General features: G+C 41.7%; 1 protein-coding gene across 1 annotated transcript in view; it reads left to right on the forward strand.

The window, feature by feature from the left end:
- Positions 1-21,365, forward strand: part of sev (receptor protein-tyrosine kinase sevenless) — a 61,773-nt gene that overhangs the window by 12,733 nt on the left and 27,675 nt on the right. The window contains exons 2-3 of the mRNA XM_086972803.1: positions 17,031-17,084; positions 20,326-20,388. Of these exons, the coding sequence (XP_086828929.1) occupies positions 17,031-17,084; positions 20,326-20,388 (117 nt within the window). The remainder of the gene's footprint in view (positions 1-17,030; positions 17,085-20,325; positions 20,389-21,365) is intronic.

The raw sequence follows: 21,365 nt of genomic DNA on the forward strand, positions 1-21,365 counted from the left end.
AGTCTGCGTCGCGTCTAGTAGAGCTCTTTATTACCGCGAGCATTTTCTGATTGCTCCACTTCCGACCGGCTTGAACAATCTTTATTTTTTTTTTCTGATGATGATTAAATGAATGGGAACTGGTAGAGAAGCTACGACAGCAGAGAAACCGAGAGATTGAAAAAACATTCGCAGAAGAAGCGATAATTCTGCTGTCACTCTACGGAAGAGACGATCGTGTGCAGTTCATATTTATCTGGGTCGCACAGTCCTTATTCTCCGACCGGACCTGAACTAGAGAGAGATTGAGTAATAAGTCGATAAAGAAAGAAAACGAATGCTAGCCTCCCAGAGGATCTAGTTCTTCCTATCTCGGCAGCATTGCGCGTTGAAATAGGATTCGCGCCATCGTCGTCTTTCCGTAGCGAACATTGCTGCGCGGTTGCTGCTATTGCTGATCGTAGCGGAACCACGACTAGCTCCAGCGAAGAAAGGAGAAATATACAAGCGCAGACTCCTTCCGGAGAACGAAACAATTCTTTTTGTGTATGGGCTCGGTGAGTGGAGGAACAAGCACCGCGAGAGGCAGACAAGGAAAACGAGAGCAGGTCCGATCTCTGTATACAATACACAAGAGACTCACCCATTCAGAAGCGTAGTCTCGTAGAATTTTACACGTTCAGCCACCGCTGCGACTACCTACTATTGCTAAAGCGCTCCTAGATCCTGGCTACTGCAGACGGCCTCTTCTCTTTTAGTAGTGAATGAACGAGTACGCTTGGCTCTCTGTACAGGTAGCTCTACAGGGAGTGCGTAGAGTCTGATACCAGGATAGGACTGAACTAAGTCTGCTACCTTGCTGGGGCTATTGAGATGCATGGTAGACCTACGTTCACAAAAAGGAACGTATAGTAGTTGTCATTGATGTGGTCCAACGAAGAAAGACCAATTGGCCACCTGTTTCCGCCAGACGATGCACTCGGCCTTTTTCTTTCGGGTTCTGCTCTCACTGCGACTCCCAAGTCTAAACGATGCGAAGCGGATCGTCGTACAGCTGTTTCAATGGATATGAGTCTGTTCCTCTTAAAGTGACGGTGGTGGGTGCTTTTGGAATTGTGTATAGATGTGTATCAATGTAGCTTTCGATGAAGATGAGACAAAAATAAACGAAGTCACTGTCAAAGTGGAAAGTGTGATCTGGAAGCTGAGACATCTTCCATGTGCACGCTGATAAGATACGAAAACGGGATAAGACTGCGAACGTTTTTGGAATGAAAAACAACTGGAAACTGGGAAAAAAGTCACGAAGGAAGAAAAGAAACAATTATTCAAATTAAAGGCGTTTGAGGCAGTTCAAATACTGTTGTTTTATGTTTCACGTAACCAAATACATCCAAAGTCAGTCCTCTAAACGTATCTAACGGCCTGTGGAAAAGTACATATTGTTTTAAACTAAAATTGAAGGAATAACTATTTTTTACACTCTAAAAGTAGTATCACTAAACTAAGTAGGCGCCAAATACGCGACTGATGACCTTCTACTATTTTTCTTTTAAAATCATTATTATTTGACTCTGTTTCATGTCTAGACGAATGGTTTCTCCATTTTTTCGCCCAAATTAAATTAACACCATAAATTTTGTAACAGGTTGAAATAGATGATAGTCTGACAGGGCAAGATCCCGTAAAGCTTTCTAAATTTTTGCTTGCCAACTCAAAAACGCATTTAGAAAAGCACTGTCGTAATGGAAGACGACGCCTTTCCTGTTCAGTAGATCCGGTCATGGCTTATTGTACATTTGTTAATTGCTGACAAAAGAAGTCCGAAGCATCAAACACAAATACTATGGCGTTAGTCACCGCTTTGCGACAGATTATAGGCTACATTTTCCTATTTGCGTATTTTTGTCGTGGATTTTTGCTTGTGTTTTCCATTTCCATTTTTTTGTTGGCCTGCTTAATTAACTGCTTTGGAAATGGCTCGATTTCGGCATCACCGCGTTTGCGCACAATCAAATTCGTATTCATGGCCAGCTTTTTTTCAAAAAGGCCAGATTAATTTAACAGTAAAAAGTTTAGTTGCTGGACGGTGTCAAGGCTACCCATCTACCTAACCTGATAAATTTTTCAAATTTCTTCGAGGATTTTTATAACTGTTAGCTATTACGAGAAGCATTTCTGATAGCGTATCTTGATCATAAACAGCAAACGTTTTGCCATAGATCTGAACAACAATTGTGCGTTTATCGTTATAAAGTTATGAATCGCAGCGAATTTTTGCACAAATTTCGCTAATTCTCAGGACGTCCATTTTGAATTTGAATAAAGGCGTTACCGCATCCACTGCTGTCACATCTCATTTTCAGACAACATAAACACTGACTTAACCTATACGAACTCAGAGAATAACAGACATTGAAGCCATTTAGTTGAAGGAATGGTCCGTACTTTTTTGATAAACCAATGTATTTATTGAGCTCGCATAGCAGAGGCAACGGTACAATATATCGAGTATGGTTTTACCGGCTTCGTTTTTCCTCATTCTTTAGTCACACGTTTATCTAAGGTGTCAATTATAAACAAAACGGGATTAGCTAAGAAGAAAACATGCTAAGCGATAATTATGTATCTTACAGGGTATCACTATTCCTAGATCTGTATTGCAATGGTAAAGTAGCGACGCCTTTAAGTACCTTTAGACAGCTAGCTCCTGTTAAATGCTCCCATGGAACTAAATGTTTGAACCTCTTCGTTAGTCCTTGTATTTGACCCTCGTGATAAATGCCACTTGAATGTAAGCAACGTCTAGAGGAACAAACCATATAAAACTAGATTTATATGTCCGCAGGGCAATGCTCGATAGTATATACTCGATGGTAATGGGCATGTTACCTTTTTTTCTAATAGGAGTTGTTTTTGTGCTTGGAAAAGCTGCGGCGGACGCGGTATGTACTTTGCAGGGATCATTTAGCTTGCATCACATTTACACACAGAATAGCAAGTAAATAAAACTACAATTAAAATCACTATAAAGATATGTGGCCATTTTTCAATAAATCATCTCAGTTTCTACGGCAGGATACCTTTTTTTTGCATAGATGATCTTGGTAAGTAAAAGTAATGCATGCAATAATTGTGTGAATAGAAGATCTACTATAGAAGCGTCTATTCTATATCTAACGTTACCGTAATGTACGTGGTACAACCTAATCTAAAACACTTGAATCTGTACTTAGTTTAATAAATCGCTTTTTTACGACAACTTAAAAGTTCTTATAGGCAAACACTTCATAGACTATATTACCAACAATAGATCGGCTCTTTGCCGGGTAAAATTATATCTAAAATGTATAGTTTGTTAGGTAGATTTAAATATATATATATATATATATATAGTGCATTTCGTCTTCTGTATTGAGTTGTAGTTCCTTACTCGTGCTTTAGTCACAAAATACGCATCACAAGATTTGGTACCAGCTTCTGTTGTTTCGTCTGAATGTCTCTGCTTTTTCTTGTATGTATGTTTTATGTAAACGTATAGTGTTTGTTGTTTGTACATGTGTACCTCGGAACTTTTCGGTATAGTCTATGATACTGGCGGTACCGTGTGTACAGTCGGGGCGTTGCTTGAAGTCGTCACGATTGTGTGTCCCCATCATAGTATGTTCTTTATACCAATGCTACGAAGTGGGTGATATCTCGTACAAACATACAGCCGGTCTGAGCGTTTGTGAAATGCGCCGAAAATGTGCTGATGAACAAGATCGTTTAATAACCCGAGAACACCAAACGTATTATTAGTTTCGGTCGCTTAGTTCTATCTTGCTATTTGCAAACTTCTCAGATCAGACAAAGACCACAGACAAACGCAAGCTACTAGTGACTCCGAACTTATCATCATTTGCGGAGTAAACATGACAAAAAAGGGCAAGCCACCTGTTTAGCCCTGTGGAAGGCAAACAATTATCGGCTCACATATTGCGTTAAGTGTTCGTAAGTGACTTATGAGATAAACATCAACGTAGTAGAATGAATACGAAATACTCGTTTTGGCATATGTATATTAGCTTGGTACATCCCACAAGATGCTTACTATGTGATAGAAGTGGCGTGCAACGGGATACAGAGATTTTCGAGTCCGATACGAAAGCTAAATTCGATAACCTTGATTCCGTTATAGTCGTACATATGTATTTCGAGTAATCTTGGTTACCGAATAAATCATCAACAGGAAGAATGATTTGGACTAATAATTGGTACCGTACATCTACATTATTATGGCAATTTTCGAAAAAGCCGCCTAAACCAAGATGTACATTGGCAATTTTAGCGATGAGCATCAACAATTGTTTGCTATGAGTAGGCAAAGCCAAAGGACGCTGTCCCATCGGGGAGCCTTTCAACCGTTTGTAATCGATAGGCTGTATTGTGTAGTTCATGGGCCCACTATATTTGTACTACTGTCAGCTTTACTCGCATTAGTCCAAGGAGAATCCCATAGCTCTCGTTGTAACAACGTATTCAATTCCTCATCGTCCGAACTGGGGTTTTGTGTTGGGGTTTTACCGAGGGCAGTGAAACAGAAGATCAGGATGTGGCAGCCCGTCATGATCAGGACCGCTAGTACGAAGCCCATAAAAAGCAGAAAGAAAAACAACAATGCCCCGGTGACCACGGGCAAAACAAACACAAGGGTCATTACGAAACCGACAGCTATAGAAGCGGTTACAGCAATGGTGGCTGCGACCATTATGCCAATTTGGAAGCATGAATGCATTGATTTGTTTGTGGGGTAGTCAGATTTCCGTTCCTTGGGGCTGCCCTTACCCGAGACCCTCTCTGTCATCACTGATTCTTCCTTTGGTGATTTCATCGCACGGCAAGAAATTGGAGAAAGGGACAAAATCCAGGGTCTCTCTGAGTGTTCACACTTGAAAATCTGCAAACGGAGAAATTTGCTGAATCCTTTCTGAAGTCGTTGTTTTCGGTAAGATGCTTTGCTAACGTAGTCTAAATTTCCGAAGCAGCCGATACTGCTTTTGCTATCGGTTGCTAATCAAAATATTTTGATGATTTCTAACGATTATTACATCAGGTCGGATGATGGCGTCGCCACCCGATCAGCGGCAGTGATATGATTCAGTACAACACATAAATATAACAGAATGCACGTGGGCCAACTTATGTTAACTTCTCTTTTTCTTTATTATTTGTGTACGGCCATGATGGCTGCCTTATACCACTTATATACTTGAAGTGTACGCTGGGTGAAACCAAAGGGGTGGACATCGAATTCGTAGTCTATAAAGCGAAGTATGACGGGCCGGATGTACATTGTGTCGACAGGATGTTGCAGCATGCTGAGTAGCTAGGAGCTACGAGTGTTCTCATTGCTGGTCAGACGATCGATAACCGGTTGGAGTAACATGGCATCAGACCATTAGATGGTAGGCAGTCGACTGAAATAGAGTATGAGGGAAATCGTACAACCAGTAGTACGACAACAGGTGAATGCTCATTATAAAGCAACAATAAGATAGTGATGGACGACGGACCCAATGGCGAATGTATTCTTGCAATTATATGGTGTTACTTAGTTCTAACTATTTCCAAAACGAGCTTGATATTTTCGCCGTCGCAGAAGCGAATATCGGCTCATTGTTCTAGTATGATCTTTCATTATAGGTATAGCTGTTGTTTTTTTGTAATAGAAACGTATAGGTTTTTCGTGTTTAGTGGTATCCTTCAACCTTTTTTTTCCGCCTCATGTTATACATATATGCTGTTTGAAAAGGTTTCGCCTAATGGACAGCACACTGAAATATTATTATTTGTCTGAAGCTAGCATTCGGTTACTGATGGTCCATCCCCCACAAATATCTGGTAGCAAAGCATTCAACCTCTGAGCGCTTTCTGAAAAAGTATAATTTTCGGAACGCCTGTGCTAGAACTATGGAATCGTAATTCCAGTGTAAAAACCACTTCTACGTTGAAGGCCCGACACTATATCGGCCGTACTCTGTCGAACTATGCTCGTCTCAATCTTGTGAATTGGTAAATTCAAGTCGCAGACATCAGAGTTCTGCTATGGCCAACGCTCAGAAACGCCATAAAGTCCTCAAAGCTTTGAGCATTAGCTTCCGTTGCATCGGCTGGCAGACAGACAGATTTTTGGACGATGCCGGAATTGCCGGTCAGAACTGACGATGACTTAACAACTGATCGACTAGCTCAACGCCGACTTCGATTTGAATACATGAGCAGAGCTCCCATGCGTTTCGAACAATTCGACAGTGAGAACGCCGACGGAACTCGGTCAACGGTACTGAACGGGCGAAAAGTCTTTAGCGCAGCTGGCGGTAGCAAATCGTTCGCGAGGAGTAAAATCACCGAAAACGAACACCCTCTCGGTCTGACAGACAAGAGTGGAACGTTCGGAGCGGATCCTGCGTGCTTATTAGAAAATAACTGCTCTATACACGATTTAACAATAATTATTGTTATAATAATATCGCTTAAAAACGAAATCCCCCGCGCTAAACGTTGCGCTGGTAGTGCTAACAATTAGGTCACATAATAGAGAATAAAAAAAAACATCGAAGCAATCGTTTGTAAGACTGAATGTTATCGATTGCATAGTGTCTGAAACTAGGAAAAAATGGATCCGCTTGAAATCATGTTCCGAGGGGGCGTCCGCTTAATTTTTGCCTGGTTGGCAAAACGCAACCCGCTGAGTTGTGTTTAGCTGGCGCTGCAGGGTCCCAACCTGTGGGCATTAGGGCAAGTTGATTTTAGTGTATCGTTTGTCTTGGCCGAAGCCGAAATTTCGCTTACGAGTTCGTGACAGAGCTCTTCTTCAAAAGGATTTCTGAGCCAAATACTAAGACTATACAAAAAAAGAAAAAAAAAAAGCGGTAGCAAACAAAGGCATGATCAGTCGTCACAATGATAATAGGCTTAATCCGCCCCGTTGGACTTGCAACAAATTATCGAAAGTCTTCTCAAAATATTTCTAGCATAAATAAATTCGGCCTGCTGAAATATCCAAGCAAACCGGTGAATCGTATTGGTCAATGAAGATATTTTTATAGTAACGCGTTTATCTCGTTGGCGCTCCGCGGAATAGCGCCTCGCTTCGACCCCAACGCTCGTATAAATTTTCTATCACTCGGTTTGATTCGGACTTCTCGTTTTTTTCAACCATAGCATTTTTTACAGACCGGCTGATTTTTAAATTTTTGCAACGGGAGCCATATTTTTTGTTATAGCCGAAACGAATCAGTACCTCTTCAACGCTGTCAGTACTACAGTATTGTCTCACATATCGTCTCCCACAATGTAGTTATCAAACGTGTGTGCTTGTTATCCAGACCAAAGCGCACAATATATGTATGTATATATATACACACACAGGTCATAACCTTTTAATCGTTCTTTTTCAAGCGTAATTACTGGAAGATAATGGGGGACTCGCTTTAAAATAGAGAAAACTCATTTCAACATGCGATTGAAAAGTAGCGTAGCAGATGTAGACCGTCAATATCATAGGGCGCTTTAGACGGGTATATCTACGCGATTTATAGTTAATCGAATAAAAGGTAAAATGGATCAGACTGTTCAGAAGCTGCCGAAAGACAATACTCCACGATATACAATATAACGACCTGGACAAAGATACAACAAGGAAATCTCTAAGACAACCAAGTCATAAACTTAATATCAGTGAATCAAGTGTCTATCGTACTTTGAGGCGTTGTAAGTGGGATCTTTTTTAGCATGCAGTCGGGAAGACCTCAATGAAGACGGCAGGTTTTATTTGTTGTAGTGTGGAGCACCTGCACCTCATCGTGATGTATAGATAGGCACCTTCCTAACAGTTGGAAGCTGTTCCATCGAGTAGACTGCCCATTTCCCAGACCTGACATCAATGCATTTTCTGTGCTGACACTAAAAGTTAACGGCGGCAGACTGTTCGAACCCAAACGCAGTCAAGCGAGAATGCAGCAGAACCAATAGCCCACCGTCATCAGCAGTATTCTAACCAGGATATTTTAAATATCTGCGTTACGCTTTGTGTAGACTATTTTTCGTCTCCATATATATTATATGTAAACAAAAATTCAAATTCTATAAAGAGTGTATTAATTTGCTGTAACCGAGAGATGCGGTAACCGTGATAAATGGCGTTTGGTCTCTAGAGGCGTGCCGATTTCCCCTCTGCAATATTACTTGTATGCAATAATGTGTAATTAATAAAATAGCATGATCGAAACTATAGGTGGCTAATTTTTGCTACAATTCAATATCAATAACCGTGCACACGTTGAGTGCTGATCTGTTTATTCCTATAGAAGAATTACTCATTTTGGGCCTTTACCTGTTACAGAGGTAGGATCTGTCGGATGAAGTTGAGAACTTTTGATATGTAGATTATACAACGCCGAGTAGAAGCGACCTAGACAATATAATATGGGCTTTGTCGCTGATCCGCGATAATCGCATATGCACCTCCATGGGGCGCACATGTTCCGGAAACACTGATCCGCGAGAAAGGGGCGGGGGGGGGTCATCCGACGGATCATGTTGCATTAGTCTTCAATCTTAAGCTCGAGCATTCAGCAACTAATAACTAAGCAACTAGTGAAGGATGCATATTGTTAAATAAATAACGGAAAAAGGACACGCATTAAAGGACATCGCTCACAATGACAATAATAGCAGCAGCGACAACGCCACTTCATGATGTTACTCGATGGCAAACGCAAATTTCAACGGGCAACAAGCACTCCTCTAATACAGGGCAATGGTAAATAGCCAAAGAGTGGGCAATAACTATTATCCTTTTCTGTCCCGCCTCGATGTGAAATTCGCAAAAACAGGTCAGAATTATTGGTCTGCGTCGTTTTCCTTTGATTGGACTGCTCTGTTCATGTTGTGTTCTGATGGTGTATTATGCGTTAAGGTACCCGAACGTGTTATGAATTCAATGAGCCAGCACTGTGTTAAATTACGTTGCTATTTCCGGGAAACTATTACCCACTTACTATAAAGTAAAATAAAAAGTCTGATTAAATTAGCATTTATTTTCGAGAATAAAGCAAACCGGATCTTCGTGTACTTGTTGTGGATCCGGCCCCCGTCGTTCCTCCTGCTCCTCCCCCATTTTCGCAAACCCCATGCATTTGTCCTCACGCCAAGAACAACTTAGTTTAAGCTATTCCGTTGCGGAATAGCTGAAATGGTGTCGAGCACAAATTCAAAATATCCACCTGTCTATATGCTGCATAATGGAAAGCTGTTCGCAGGCAGACAGATATGCATATCTACCTAAGAAATGGGTACCAGCAAGCGGGACTGTTTGGTCGGTGGGGAACGATTTGTATTTTACTTGTTTTTTAGTCTACCACTTTCTGTTCCTAGTATTTATATTAATTGCAGTGGTATTACTCACTCTATCATTGTATTCAGGATGGTGGCACGGTACCGTCGTACGGCTAATGATGATGATATTGTGTCGTCTATGGGATCTCACATCGAGAACACAGAATCTCATAAATTAACGAGCGGGCTCAACGCGGCGACCTTCCCTTCTATTTGACCACTGCTCCGGCAATTCCCGCCGAAACAGACGCGCGTGCTACTCGTGCTGCTGCCGCCACCGCCACCGCCACCGCCGCTGCGGGTGGGCCTCTGACAACGTCCGAGAGACAGCGATCCTTTGCGCGATACTTGATAAAGCGTATAACGTAGCTTAGAGTCGCCATTCCACGGTCGCCGGCGTTGTACAATGCACCGCCTATCGAATGCCCAGTGTTGAACTATCAAGCAGAACGAACACAGTGCATGTACAATGGGAAGCATACATGTCGGAAGCGGGCGATGAGGAGATCAGAGAAGAGGCGTGGGGTCTTATTTATGATGGCGAGTCGACTCGATTAAAACAATAGTGCGATAGACAAACGAATGAAAATGCTACTTCCAAGCGGGCGAACGTTGAAACAAACCGCCAGGCTAAAAGTGCGTGCTAATAAACTTTAATCAAGTTACAGCCGGGGAGGTACGGACGATGGGGTTCAATTGTCGCTTTAGACAAATGGGCAGTAGTGTAAAGCCAGCTAAGTTAAACGGGCACCAATTAATCGGTTACGATAGCATCGAGTGCACGCCACCTCAGTCGAATCTTGGATTTTAGATCATCGATTGTAGTTTGTATCTGAAGAGTTTCAATAGAACACCTAGGTATTCGACACGAAGCTGTTAAGGATTATCAATTAGGTAACGATAGTTGCCAATACGACTTGAAACGTATCTATGAATCAGATGGCTATATTTTGGATTATGGCATTAGCGCAATTAAAGTTAAACGAATTCAACAAACCACAACGTAAAAAACATGTCACCTCTGCCATTGTGGTCATTAGCTGGGCCCTGCCGATCTTTAGACCCATTACGTACCTAGGCGATTCGGTGGTATAGGCGTCTAAATTGTTAGGTAGTAGATCTCATTTATGCAATACGAAGCATTTCCTACAGCGTTGCCACGAAAGTAAATACCGCAAGCTGGCCACCGGCCTGCCAGACCAATCCAAATGACATGGTCGACCATTTTCTCTACGTTAAATGTAATGCTTAATTTGTCTGAATATACTATCGTCGTCGCTTAACCAGTCTTCTCATCATATGGTGTGCTTTTTATACGTGTTTATACGAAGACACAAACAGATAAACGCAATTGCACTGACGGTTACCGTCGGAGATTCTCTTTCTTGAAGATCGCTAGAAGAAATTGAACGATACCGGCGTGTGGCAATTAACAAACGTCGACCGCGTAATCTTCGCTTCGGAGTTGTCGTCTAGTCGGACCCGGACGGCCTCGTGAGGTGTAAGGTCATGGTCAGCAGTTTCAGTGGAGTCAACGGATGTCGTCTTGTTGATAATTAGTTCATAACAATATTGTTGACTGAAGTGGATCTCACTGACGCGCCTATTACCTTGCGATAGATAGATATCTATATATATATATATATTAGTTATTTAGGTTAATTTTATGTTACTAGTAGTGTTATTTTCATTGATAATGTCGTGATCTTTTTGTCACTATACCTAAAGACGTCGGGTGTCACCGAGTGGCTCGGTCGTAATGCGCAATAGTTATTTTCTAAGTGGTTTGTGATAAACCGCCCATCGGCGCATTCGTCCACTAGATACTGCTGCTTGTCTCGGTATAGACACGATAATTGAACCTATGTTACTATTATCTTCCAAAGCATCTATTCCAACGTAGCTCGTTAACAGAACGTACAAGGTTTTCCCAGGCTAAACCTAGCAAACATGTTACGGCGTTTGAAACGTAACTTACTTCGGACGCAGGGTGTTACAGAGTAAGTACCGTTTCCTAACTGATCTGGCTACCTGTACACGCTTGCTGTAAGGATAGTCAGGTCAGTGATCAGATCCGCCAGATTTTTTAAGTGTTGTGGACGGTATTGATTCGACTCCTCTGACACTGCGCTTTCTTCTACAAGAAGTTGCTAGGCTGTCACGAAAGGAGATTCCGTCGCCAGCGTCTGTTGCCGTACGAGTCGCAGAAAGAAACCGCAATTTTACTCCAAAGGGGAAGTACACTTCCGTCCATCGAAATCACATTGCACTGTGTCTGCAGGCACAGACAGTAAATCCAGTGATGCTATACGTATAATTTCTTTAACGCCTCCCTGTGCTTAAAATAGAAACCATACTACTCAAGTGAATAGACGTTGAACATACCTAAATGTACATTAGAAAAACAGCTCATTTAGAAGTAGAAAACCTTCAAGCATTGCTCTACATGACAGATATATAAATGTCAAAAACTATGGGAAGATGGACGCACTTCCAGAGCCGGCTCTCCGTCAGTTTTGTTAGTTTAGTGGAAAATCACCTGTCAGAATGCGGCTGTTAACGTTCTGATTATGAAACGCACTACGTTTTCGTTCCCACGTTAAACTGAAAAGCTTTCGCTGGGTCAATGCTAAGGAGATTGTCAACAGATCGCTACGGTGTATAACATTCTTACTAAATACATTATCAATGACTCATCTGGCACCTGTCGTTGTTCTATTTGAACGAGTATATCTGTATATGGTTATGTTTATTGATTGCAGCTCCGCAATCGTAGCAAAACACCGTATTGATCTCGTTCTGTAAATTCGATTACCTGCCGTATATTATTAAGCAGCACCTAAATCCCAAATGGTCAAAATCTGATCACCGAAAACTTACTCCGCATATATGAATCATAATTACGCTTGTTGAAGGTCCTTTGTTGTCCTTACCGAACTACCCTACTTAGATCACAAACATCTGCTACTATAATGCATATGATATTATAATTATATCAGTCTTCTGGGTCATGATACTCCGAAATCTCAATTAAGATGCTTCACTTTTACCGATAAACTTCGGTATGCCGTAATGTTTAATGGGGACAAACATTATTGACCTGTGTTTCGTAGCGCACCATTTTAATTTAATTTCCTCTATGTGACGTAACTGAGCGTGTTTAGCTTTCCATATTTGTCAGTGACGTAGTTGTTCATCTTAATACTTCACGAAGTGCAATGGCAATAATACTAGTGAGTGGGATTTTTCAACCGTTTATGGAACGGCATTATGACTTTGGTAACGTTATTCCTACTTTTCATTCATTCACCCATAATATGGGCATTTTCGTATTCCGTGCTCATAACAACTGAGATGATCGATTGTGGGTAAATTACCAAAGGAAGATACCGACGGACCAGTAGGGTCAGTTGAAACTGTGTTACGCTTACACGACTTCGATGGATGAATGGCTACCGGTCCTCATTCAAGCTAAAGAGATAGATAGTGCAGACGCGAGCAAACACGTATTAAAGACTGTCTGGTGCTTCCTGCTTTCCAACCGGGTCTATGCGACCGAAATGCAACCCAGTTGCGAGCACGTATTTTCAGTCCAGAAGTCAGAAGTAATGCGAAACATTACCCAGCTACGGTATTGGTAGATAAGCCTCAGAAAGCATCTAGGTCCACTCATACTCATAGAGCAGGTTACTGAAACTTTCAAGTATGCGTTCTAATAATCAGGCATACTTTGATGAATAGGGTTTTGCAAAAAGTATAGGTATAGAACTATTAGACCTTATAAGGAAAACCAACCGATCAGCCGCATATTAACTGAAACCTACAAGAGTGTGTTAAGAGCTGGAAATATTGCGACACAGGCCCGGCAAGGAAGCAGGACCAGCCATTTCAGGCATATATAGGTTCCTATTTATGTTTAACACAGATGATGATGAGAGGTACTCCCTACATGTAAATATATACATATATAAGTAAATGAGCACAATATGGAGCTACTAGTAACTGGCACAGGCCGCATGTGGTTATCCGATCCAGGTCGTGAATAATGATCATCGTGGTCCGGGTCCTTTTCTAGTCCTTCTTTTTCGACATCCCACATGCGACTACTACAAAGACCTTTTTGTGGATCTTGAATACGGCTAAGCGTTCAACGAGGCAATAGCAGCGGCAGTAGCAGCATGAGTTAGCGCTAGTTAAGTCGGAGAACTTGGTCGCCGCTTCATGGCTGTGCGCAAAAGGTCAATACTACTGCAGACAGGCCACCATCTATCCTAGTAGTGGCCAGAGTACGGCATATGTCTTCGGTGCGGGACTGGCCTGTCTGCCGCAGGCAGATGGCCAGCAGGCTCAAGTTGACCCCTGAAAGTAGTCAGCGATCGGCGAATTCAGCATATTTTTATCTTCGCCTGTCTGAATGGGCTTGAAAGATGGCTCAAGCGCGCCTAACCTGAAATCTGCCGGCCGGGTGCGCGTACACAACAGTCCAATCTCTGCTGCAGTATAGCGATACGAAGCGGGTCAAGACTGAGAACGAAGGAGTAAAAATGCAGACCGAAGAAAAGCTAGGACCCAGCAGACAAGGCACCAGACGGAGCCGAAGGTTTCCGAAGGAGATCTATTGAACCATAGACACCCCCAATCGTCCTCAAACCGACACTTCTTCATCTTTGCTTTGCCATGACGAAGCCGCTACTGCTGCTGCTGTTTCGATCTGTTGTTGCTGTTGCTATGCGAGGGAGGCAGGGGAAATTGTTGAAACCGACATCGGTCAATTCTGGTCGCCGGTAGCCGTTAGGATCACGCAGATACGAGAAAGGGGCGTAGGCTGTGAGACAGGGTGAGTGAGGAGGGAAGCGCCTTATTCTTAAGTTCTTAATTTTTTCGCTGGTTTCAGCCAGTCATCTAGGTTTCAGGACAAGCGAGCACTAGAAACGAATGGGAGGCCGGTAAAGGCCTGTCCATGGAGGATGGAGGTCCATGTCAAAGGAGGTGGCAGCCGTTGGTGCATTTCTGCGGTTCATGTCTAAACGCGGGTGGAGGATGTTGAAGTCGATGATAGAAGGAAGAAGTGGTTCATCGATTGCGAAGAGAGGCAAGACACTCGCTTTGGTTGTGGTTCAGCGGATGGAGCACTTCTGTGAAGTTTGGAAGTAAACAGACTCGGGGTGAAATATATGTGATAATATACCGATCAACAGTTGCTCTCTGCTTGAACATATTGCTAAAGAAATGGCCGTAGTGACTTCAACAACAGTTTTATAGAATAAAATCATTCTAGTATTTAATAAATACGCCATGAAGAATAACTATAAAGCCATGAATCGCCACGAATACATGTGGTCCTAGAAATGGGCCGTATAGCTTCTTCATGACGTATTGCTCATCACAAGTGAACGCATCTCTTCCTTATTGTATGTTCTCTTTCTTGTGGCACGCAATTGGTATATCTTTCTTGCGATCCTAAAATCGTCACAGCCAGATGTTTGTCTATAACTTACGGTGTCCTAGTTTAAGAAGAACCTTGTATGAATCTTTTTCCACTACTATCTCCGACAATGCAGTGACACGCTATTAGGTTGAAGATCTCTTTCCGGAAGTTACCTATTTTACTTCGCGTCGTAAATCTACAATTTGCTACAGATTGACACGATTATGCATAGGTCCTATTTACTATCAGCTCAGGACGATAGGCTCTGTCACACACAGACTAGCTTAGGTATCTATCTACATTTATTACATATGACCTAATTATGGAAAGATCGACCTACCAGATGCAGCACAATAGTATATATTTGTGTCAGCCTTATGTCACTCGTTTGATAGAACACTGTTTCTGAATCGTTTTGATTAAAACAAAAAAGAACAACTTTAGGTTATCGTATATATTACCTAATTTGTTAAAACTAGTACCACCGCACAACGATCATAAAGATGCAAAAAAACCTTCAGTCTTCACGTTTTTATTTTCTAACCAAGATGCCTAAGAGACCTCGTTAATTTTTCTTGCCCTGATATTTTTTTGAAGATAGTTTACTGTTAATTGAGATTTACAGTTAAAAACTCAGGCGTCAATCACCATGGCGGCTAAATATCACAGCCATTTCGCTCAGTCACCTTCTGCGAGGTGGTAGCCGTGCATAAGTGAGCGGAAGCGAAACAGATCGGAAGAGATAAAAATTAGAAAGAATCGGGAGAGATTAGAAACGACCGTCGGAAGGTCGAGAGAAAAGCTTATGTCTAAATGCCAGCCACAGGTTGAGATAGTGTCTACCAGTGCAATGTATGTTAAAGGATGACGCATTCAGCCAGAAGTTGTTAACAGCAGTCGCATAGGTTCCTGCCGGTGGATGAATGAATGGTCCGACGGAAACGATCCACTGTGCGAACTCGTGAATAGACCAACAGACAAAGCGAACCGATGAATTTAGGTGCAGAGCGGATAAGAGAGAAAGATGTAGATTTCGATCGAAGCGCTTACAGAAGACATCAATAGGCCTCTTCAATGGAAGAGGCTCGACGGAACGAAACACCTGAGTAAAATAGGAACGAGCCGCGTCCCCCGTAGTAGCGGACGTTTCAAAGCCTTGACAAAAATCCCATGAAAGAAGAAAAAAGTCACAACAAGCTCCCACTCTACCAGCCGCTGATTGTAAAGAACTATCGAGCACGTTTGTCTCCAAGAGAGATTGGCGTCTGAGTATAGCAGTATGAAAATCAATTAAAACCCTAGGGTGTCCAATAGGAACTATCGCCGCTACCAGCCAACAATGTAACGTACGACTAAAAGAGATACGCTGTCGCGCTACGCTTTTTTGTTTCTATGCATTGAAATTGTGTAAATTGAATGCAAAACATTTCCTATTTAGCGTTCAAGCTCCGTTAAGAACCTATAGAAGCGTGAAGGTGTTACTGTCTTAGGTATTACCTGAATAACCTGCGTAAGTTATGAGTACGTCAAATGTGGAGGCCAAATAAGGAGATGCCCACACTAGCGTCGATGGGCCTGGGTAGTATTGAGCCGAACCCTATGCTAGCTTTACCGCTAACACCACTGGCCCAATGATTTCTAAATAGTCAGCGAAGTAGGCAAATCTCAACAGAGGTAGATTTTCAAAAGAAACGAACTATATGAATACGTACCAGCCCAGCAGAGATCGATCCTGCTTAATTGATCGTTAGTACTCTGCCTTAGGTAGTTCTATAGGAAAAATCTCCAGTATAAATTATTCCAACGGAAGAAAGGCCCCCGCCACGCTATTGTCGATTGATTATTCGTATCCCGAATCTAACTGGCGACGGCTTCTGCCAAACCCTAATAGCCATGGACAAACAAACGGATGTTAAAATCATTCATGAGGCCGAGTTGGAACATGGCGCTAAAAATCAATGGTCCAGTAGCCGTGCATGGGATGATCAAGCTATTGTTGATTGTATCTACATTTAATCGTTCCTAGAAAATTGTATTTTTTTTTTTAAAAAAAGAACAGTTAGTTTTGATCGTAGAGTTTTGGGATGCGTAAAAAAAAAGACGTGTAAGCAAGCTCTAAAAGGGTTACACCGACATTTAGATAAGACAGAACTTTTGTTGCATATGTTACGTTAAAATTTTAGCATTAAGTCAATAGGTACAGCAAGCGCTCTAATATTGTTTCTTTTTGTGGCTATTCCAGGGCTACTATAGGGATGAGCTGAATACTGTTTGTGATAAGGAGTGCCAATCAACCGTAAGTGCATATGTATCCGTATAGAGAGCCACATATAACTCGATAGATATGCTTAGGTTTAATGGTTTCACTCGCGGGTCGAAAAAGGTACGGTATAGGTAAAAAAGGAAGTCCGATATTTGATCCGTACTATGATGGACCCTTGGCTATATGGCGGAGCCAAGCGTTGTCCGCGTAGAACTTTCTTCAGCTCGATTTGCACTCAAAACATTCATCCATTTCTTCTACTTTTCTAGGTCTGTATATTTAGTGGCCAATGGTGTTGAGGATTTGGCAAACCTGTTAGCTTAGATGCTAGATTTTGTCACCGGTTACTCAAGAATCGGCCGTAAAGTGCCTAGGTCGTGACATAAACCAAGACATTATGCCGTTGCTTTATAACAAACGTTACCTCAGCCTCGTAGACACCCAATAATCCATGCCCTGCGGAGACAGACAGCATCGTTGTTTAGAGATTTGTTAGTAACTGGACGGTTCCTGCACCTATACTGAAACTCAATGTCTACGTCCGTCATCAACATACACCATACGTAATGACCATTGGATCTCTGTGAAACACAGTTAGCTTAGAAAGAGCATCACCTTAACTGCACAGTCATCCATCCATAGCAAACTTTAATAGCGTACATTTACAGATTTTAATGCCCTTCCTAGGCAGTAACAACGCCATGGTCACGACCCATTTAACATCAATGGGCTCGTAGAGGGAACATCTTCCAAATCGGTGACTTATAATAAATCGTGCCCGGTAGTACAGCCTAGCACTTCTTCACGTTTTGCACTCTTAAGTAAATTATAGAATAAATCATACCATAAATATTCTCCACGACATCATCGCTTACTATCGAATAGGGTGTACCGCCAGTAGCTCATTTTAAACGTAAACTACCTGGGATTGTTTTGTCTAAAAACATCTTCTAGAAAATGGGGCCTTGCAAATACCTGCAAACCTGGTCGTCTGTGACCATTTTATAAGATTTTCCACGTTTTGTACACATTTTAGAGCTAAATGTCCTCGTCGTTGTACCTTCGACATGAATGAGTCTGTCGGCTTTCGTTATATCATAGGAGTATTGTATATATAATGTTCGTACCGCCTCAGTGGAACCATTAATATACGGCTAGTCTGCGGCACTAGTCGGTAAACTAGGCTTCACAAGAGCGTCTATAAAGGTTTCTATTCTGTTTTTCAACTGAACTTCCCAGTTCTTCGTGTTCGAGTTCCGCCTTTCGTTCGGCCAACGAACATGGTTAATTCATATGACTCGTCACAGGTTTTCTTTTCATTTTGCGTTTACGGCCTGTGTCCCCGTCAATGTCACGTCGGACATTAGAGGATAATCCTAAACTTCGAGGCTGATAGTGTATATCGCGTGCGATATGGATAATATGGTCAACAATTATAAGCCAGCCGAGGGGGTTCCAAAAAAGCTAATTACTCCCTTAAAGTTTTTCTATTGTCAGTTTTTTAGCCAGTCTAGGTCGACCTAGGCAACTATTTGCACGGATGTTAAAAAATTTTAAATGTGATATATATTTTATTTTATAGAAAAACTCTAACCCGGCCAGTGACGACTTAATGAAACGTGTGATTCCGTGACGAAGCTCCATAACTAAAGCTTAGATTTAACATCGCTAAATACAATTCGTAGTTTTATCGCAGAACGTGAAATTTCATAGCGTTATTTTGTTGGGCGTTCATTGGTTCGGCTCGGTATAATGCTAGGATCGAAGTAAGAGCTAAAAAGGAGCGACCCGAAAACATAGCACCGTCGACTGCGTAAACTTTTTTGGTCCAAACACAAAATCGCCAGCTAGGTTATCAGTGATTCGATAGTCCATAACGTGTTGCTCTAGAACGCGACACACACAACGAACGATATCGTAAAGAGATCATTGTGATCAATTTACCTTAGAAAGTTTACAATAGTTGTCTTCCATATCATACCGCATTCAGGATCCAGCGTAGGTAACTGAAAATGTTTTTTTTTTCTTTTTACTCAACATCTACTACGTAGGAAAATGCGTAGACTCACCGAATAAGCGATTTGTTGTACAGTATATCTACTCTAGTTGAAATGTTGTCGTACCTTGGCTATTTGCCGTTGCGTAAACGATTGTAAGTTTATAATACGCTACTATATCTTGGCTTTCATAAGCAAAACATTAATTCAATTTAAGTTCTCGACCATGTACAGTTTTTTTACAAACGTTTACCGAACGTGAAGATGAACCTAGCGCGATCGTTAAGTTAACATGGTAAATGCCTGTCAAGCCTTCGTCCTGATCACAATGATGAAACTTTAAATTTACCAAAATAAACCAGTCTGTCTGCTAAGAGTATGCCGAAACAACTTCGGCCCCTCAGGATGTGTCGACGCCTGGGTCGGTTAATTGTCCTGGGTAGAACGACTGAACATTTCTCAGATTTGAAACAGAACACGCGTAACTACTATACGCGTAAAAGATATAAGAGATTCAATGATGCTGACGGGCCTTCCGGCCAAAAAAAAGACGACATGATAGGTATCATTGTAGCTTCACATTGAACCTTGAAGTTCATTCACTAGCTACACTCGTTCTTGTTTTTTCGTTAGTTATTTTTCAACCCAATTTAGCGATTAATTGGCAAATTAGAACAGAGAAATAGTGTGCTTTATGTTTGTCGATCCGTTTATTAATTAACAATGCCCAAGCATGTCTGTCTTTCCATCAACAAGCAATAAAATGAAAAAATGATCAAGACGTTGCTGGCAGTGCCTCCCTATCCAAATTGTCTCCAGACTCGGAAAGACCGCTTCTGCCGGGGACTGTGAGGCTTTCACAGAGTTTTCAACAGTATAGCAATTAGTTATGGGTGAAAGAACCCTAAGATGAAACTAACTCGTCGGACGATGGTCCACTAACGGAGCAGAGCAATAGGGCCGACAAAAATAACCATAACGAGAGATCCTGGCGTCTCGCTATTTTTTTTTTTAATGCACCATAGAAGTATATTCATAGATAAAGTAATTCGAGAACTAGGCCGTTTCATACAAAATAGTAACAAGGGGATTCAATTATTTAGCAATTAACAATGACGATGGTGGTAGTGGGTGTGTCTGGTAAGGTTATGAAGTCTTTTATAGCGGAACGTCCGAAGATCGATTCGGCAACTCGATCGATTGACCGATCGAGCCGTTACAGATAGGGTCTGTCCTGAAAAAACCAGAATGATTAACAAAAAATTGTTTGTTTCTAGTGTGCCGATGGATGTCGCCTATGGAAACTGGAACTGTCCGGCAACTGCTCGCATTTATGCGAGGTGAGATTTACTAACAATTATCAACTTAATTAAGCCGAAAAACTTTTTGCCGAAAAAATAAAAGAACAGTCTGGGGAACGTTTGGAAATTTCGTAGAATTTAACTTACGTTAAAAAATCGAAAACAACCCTATAATAGAGACACCGATAAAAAAAACTCTGCATTTATCAGCACGTCGGCACTCACTGCGCGGATTCATTGAAGAAGTAAACAGAGGGAGGAATAACCGTGTCCTAAACACGTAATGAGCATATTTACAAACATTAGTTTTATAGAAATTCATTACTTAAAATCATCACAGCGTCTCGTGTGCAGCAGGTGTAAAGATGAAACAAACTTACGGTAATAAGTAGAAAAATAGCTATACGACCCAGCTGAAAGCCGATCCCGTATCTACCACCCAATCGAGAGGAGAACTACACGTTGTACCCCAAACCCCTGACGTTTGACATGGAAATTTTTTTTCGGTTAATTGTTACTTGTCGTTATTATTTACTAGTGACTAGCAAGGCCGCGATCTTTATAGACATTGTCCCTTCAATTGGCATAAATATAATAATATCACACGAAGCCTTTTCTCGTCATAGTGATCTTCTGGGAATAGCCATACGGTGGCAAATATATATAACTTGAGTCAGCAATTTTATTTTGCGTATAGCAGTCACCAGTGCGTTCCTTTCTATATACCTGTTATCATTCGGTGTATATATGCGAAAGAGTATCATATGAGAGAAAGGTTCGCTCTCGCCTTCTGAGTTTGGGTTTGCGTTACTAGTTAGGTAGTGTCTTCCTGGTTCCACTTTTCTCTAGCCTAACTATATTAAAGAGCATGATACGAATAAAGGCTCCAGCACCTTTATCAATCACATCTCACGGGTTGTTCTTAAGCACATCGTCATACGCTCTCTCGTTCTTCGCTTCTCCCATTCTCTCTCCGAGTACGATTTGAACTAACAGACCGATAAACTCTAATGTTA

The sequence above is a fragment of the Varroa jacobsoni genome, unplaced genomic scaffold (genome assembly GCF_002532875.2).
Source record: "Varroa jacobsoni isolate VJ856 unplaced genomic scaffold, vjacob_1.0 contig00380, whole genome shotgun sequence".
Lineage (NCBI taxonomy): Eukaryota > Metazoa > Arthropoda > Arachnida > Mesostigmata > Varroidae > Varroa > Varroa jacobsoni.